Source organism: Acomys minous (assembly GCF_964271855.1).
Source record: "Acomys minous genome assembly, chromosome: 6".
In the NCBI taxonomy this organism is placed as follows: Eukaryota; Metazoa; Chordata; class Mammalia; order Rodentia; family Muridae; genus Acomys; species Acomys minous.
Window position 1 is genome coordinate 95,068,000 of NC_140487.1, and position 4,476 is coordinate 95,072,475.

At 49.8% G+C, this 4,476-nt stretch overlaps 1 protein-coding gene across 1 annotated transcript; it reads left to right on the forward strand.

The window, feature by feature from the left end:
* Window positions 1-437: 437 nt before the first annotated feature.
* LOC311600010 (uncharacterized protein) lies at window positions 438-3,190 on the forward strand. Its single transcript, XM_084786221.1, has 2 exons — window positions 438-1,712; window positions 2,408-3,190. The coding sequence occupies exons 1-2, from the start codon at window positions 467-469 to the stop codon at window positions 2,632-2,634; spliced, it is 1,473 nt and encodes a 490-aa protein (XP_084642347.1). The 5' UTR covers window positions 438-466; the 3' UTR covers window positions 2,635-3,190.
* Window positions 3,191-4,476: the final 1,286 nt, after the last annotated feature.

Here is a 4,476-nt window from a genome sequence, read left to right on the forward strand (position 1 = left end):
CTCCAGTGATGACAAAACCTCATGTGAGGGCAGTCCAAACACTTCCTGGGGTGAGTCAGCCTCCAGGGTTGACCAGACTTACCACTGGCATCAGAAGATGACCCTCCATAGTGACCAGAATGTCAGTGGGAGTCAGATGAGAAGTGCCAGTGGTGACCAGACCATCTATACACATCAGGTGACAACCTACGGTGACCAAAATGTCAGTGGAAGTCAGATGAGAAGTGCCGGTGGTGACCAGACTATCTATAGACATCAGGTGACAAAGTACAGTGACCAGACTGTCTACAGAGCGAAGATGAAAACTCTCAGTGGTGGTCAGACCTATGATGAGGGCCACATGACATTCTCCAGTGGTAGCCAGCCTTTCTATGGAAACCAGATGACAAATCCCAATGGGGACCTGATCATATCTGCCGGTCAGACCATATCACCTGACTTCAACCAGACTCTCTATGGGAGTCAGATGGCATCCCTCTATGGCAACCAAACTCTCTATGGTGGCCAAATGACAACCCCCAATGTTGATCAGACCTTCCATGAGGGTCCCACAATGCCCTGCAATGGTAATCAAGTGGACTATAGAAGTCAGATGACAACCGACAGTAATGACAACACCTACTATGGGAACCAGATGACATCCCATAATGGTAACCAGACTCTCTATGGGGGTCAAATGTCACTGCTAGATAGTAACATGGGCTTCTATGAAGGCCAGACCTCAACCCCCAACAGTGACCCACAGATGATGGCAACCCACAATGGTTACCCAAGGCTCGGAGGCCCACAGATCCTGGGAACCCCCAACGGTTACCTGACCTTCCACAGCCCGCAGATGATGGCAACCAACAATGGTTACCCAAGGCTCGGAGGCCCGCAGATCCTGGGAACCCCCAACGGTTACCTGACCTTACATGGCATGCAGATGATGGCAACCAACTATGGTGATCCGACCTTCTGTGGCACCCAGATGATGGAAACCTCCAATGGTAACCTGGCCTTCAGTGACACCCAGATGATGGAAACCCCCAATGGTGACCTGAACTTCTGTGGCACCCAGATGATGGAAGCCCCCAATGGTGACCCAACCTTCTGTGGCATGAAAATGACCGCAACCTCCAATGGTGATCAGGCCTTCTCTGTCAGGCAGATGATGGCAACTCCCAATGGTGATGCAACCTTCCATCCTACACATATGGCAGCCCTAAATGGTGACCAAACCTTCCATGGCATTCAGATGGAAACACCAAACAATGACCCTGCTTTCAGCAGCAGGCAGATGGCAATACGTAATGGTGATGTGACCTTCACTGGCATGCAGATGGCAACCCCCAATGGTGATGCGACCTTGAGTGGGATGCAGATGGCAAACCGCAATGGTGACCCGACCACTGCTGACGTGCAGATGGCAAACCCCAGTGGGCGCCAGACCTATAATGCACGCAGGAGGAGGTCCCCTGTGTTTCAACAGATGTCCCCTCATGATATACTATTCCGCTCTCAATATTCCCGTTTGTCCCAGGGACAACCTCCAGAATGCTCTTCAAGCTCTCCTTCGCTTCCGGGTAGTCCCCCAGATGAGAATGGAAACCTCAGCACCCCGACCCATCAGCTGCAGAAGAAACGGAACCGCTACATCTGCTCTCACAGGAGCTGTGACCGGGCTTGCTCAAAATCGTCCCATCTCCTCGGCCATTTTCGCACACACACTGGTGAGTGAAGGTCTGTCTGTTGGCGGGGTGGGCAGGAAGAGGCTGCGGGCCTGCCTTTGTACAGCTTTGAGATAATTTCAGAGAATTGCTGGGCCCTGAGACCCCAGGAGACCCTGGGGAGGGTGGCAAGTTTGAAGGTGGATGAAGAGGCTTCACTGATGACCCAGGTCCTAGGCCAGTGTCAGAGCAGATTACAGTGTTCTGCGGTGTCCCTTGTACCGCAGGATGTGATCACTGAAGGATTAATTTGGTCCCTTGAGGAGATTCCTGGGTCACCCCTCCCTCAGAGAGATGAGGTCTCATCCTAGTGACCTTTCTGGATTTGGACACCCAATTTCAAGAAATCCTCCGACCTGAGCCCCAAGGGCCCAGGACTGTTGGCATGTGTGAGGCTCAGAGACTGTTCACTCTACCTCTGTGGGGACCATCTCTTCTTGGACCTCCTCCTCCTCCTCTCTGATTTTGTCATTGTCCTCCCTGTTGACCCCTTCCTTCCCTCCTCTTTTGCTGCTTTCTTTCTTCCTTTCCTTCATCGTGTTCCTCTCCTCTCTCCAGCTCTTCTTTCTCTCCAGCTCTTCCCTTTGATACCTCACTCTCTTCTCTCTCCATCTTGGTTAATGTTGTCTCCAAATGCTGTCAGGATCCTGCCCCACCTTCCCTGCAGTGTAACAAGCGTCTCTTTCCATCCGGTCCAGGAGAGAAACCCTATGTATGCAGGGAGCCCGGTTGCACTGCGAAATTCTACCGCTCGGATGAGCTCAACCGACACTGGATAGTACACACTGAGCTGCGGCCCTTCCAGTGTGACCTCTGCTCCAAGACCTTTGCGAGACCAGATCACCTAACGCAGCATCAGAGAGTGCACAGGTCCCTTCCACCCAGCACTGGAGCCGGTCCGTCCGGAAGGAAGCCTGCGCAGTAACCCATGCTCAGTCTACAAGGAAGGGTGGACACTTGGAGTCCATGTCCTCCTAACACTGAGGAGTATTTTTATTTTTAATTTTTTTATGTAACCATGGCTCTCCTTGAATTTTCTCTGTAAGACCAAACATGCCTCAACCTCATAGAGTCTCACCTGTCTGCCTCCCAAGTGTTGGGATTACAGGGTGTGCATCACCACTGCCCAGCCTCGTGAGCTTTCCTTTTTTAAAATTTATTCATTAGGTATACAGTGTTTCACCTGCATGTACACCTGCCCACTGGAAGAGGGCACCCAATCCCGATATAAATGGTTGTGATCCACCTAGTGGTTGCTGGGAATTGAACTCAGGACCTTTAGGAGAACAGCTGGTGCTCTTCACCTCTGAGCCATCTCTCCAGTTCCCATCAACTTCCCTTAAGACAGCTTGTATGAATCTCTCTTTGTACTTAAAGAAATTCCCTCCTAAGCAGAAACAAGAAAAAACCAACCAAACAAAAAAAACCCCAACGCCTCCCCCAAACAAAACCCCACAAAAACAAACAAAAAATTGTGATAATAGCCAGGTTTGGTGGTGGACATCTGTAGTCCTAGACTCTCGAGGCAAAGGAAAGGCGATCACTGTGAGTTAGAGGCCAGCCTGGTTTATAAAATGAGTTCGAGACAGCCAAGACTATACAGAGAAGCCTTGTCTCAAAAAAAAAAAAAAAAAACTCAATAAATAAATAAAATAAAAGGAAACAAAAAAGAAATGAAAAGAAAAAAGGAAAATATTGTACTATGAGTGCTGATGGTGGGGCTTAGACCCAGTTTTCCTTAAGGGACTGGCACCCCAGGGTTTGACCATGCTCCATTGAGGTTAAGAACAACACAAATTAGACTTGGTATTAGCTTTTCTGTTTTTTTCCTTCTTTATTTGGGGGGTAGGTGCTTATCTGGGGAGGGGTGGGTCTGGGAGCACTGGAAAGTGAGTGTGATCAGGGTGCATTATGTAAAGTTTCCAAAATCAATAAAATTATTTGGAGAAAGGGTCCGTGTAAGGCCCAGTGTGTGATGTATTTTACTCATTTACTTGGGCTACTAACGGAAGTATTTTCCATCAGAACCATTAAAAGGGAGCAGACATAGATTCCCAGCCCCACATCTGCTCCATGCACCATGTGAGGGTCTTGACCACCTGTCCTCACTGCAGGACCACCATAGTCACACCTGTGTCCTGAGTCTTTTGGGGAACAAAATGGCTTTTTTGGTTACAGGTTGTGTGTGTGTGTGTGTGTGTGTGTGTGTGTGTGTGTGTGTCCTGGAACTCACTCTATATAGACCACGCTGGTCTTGGACTCAGAGATCCACCTGCTTTTGCCTCCAAGTGCTGGGATTAAAGGCATGTTCCCCCACCCCACAGCCAAGATGGCATCATTTTAGAGTTCGATTTAAAACATGAAATAATACACTGTGTTGTAAGTATAAAAAAGTGACCATCTATAAAATGCCTTCACCCTGCCTCATGGAATCAGGGGTGGAGGTGGGCACCCAGGACAACAGCCCTGGACTTGATGTCACACGGTTCAGTGAGGGGCAATGGCGTGTGATCTCCAGCGTTCTTCCTCCACAGAAGCCAAATGAGGCAGAAAGGAGGAAGCCTCTCACTAGCGCTGAGTGAAAGGAGGAAAGGGGACAAGAGAACAGGAGTGGAGAAGGGCTGCGTGGGGTGTGGGGAAGAGACCTTAGCCATGGGGACTGAGGAGACAGGGGCGCTGGGAACACTGCTTATCAAGGGGCCTTGCTGGTGACTAATGCAAAGCAGCTCTCTGATGGACTGGGACGAATGACCTCACCCATCCAAGT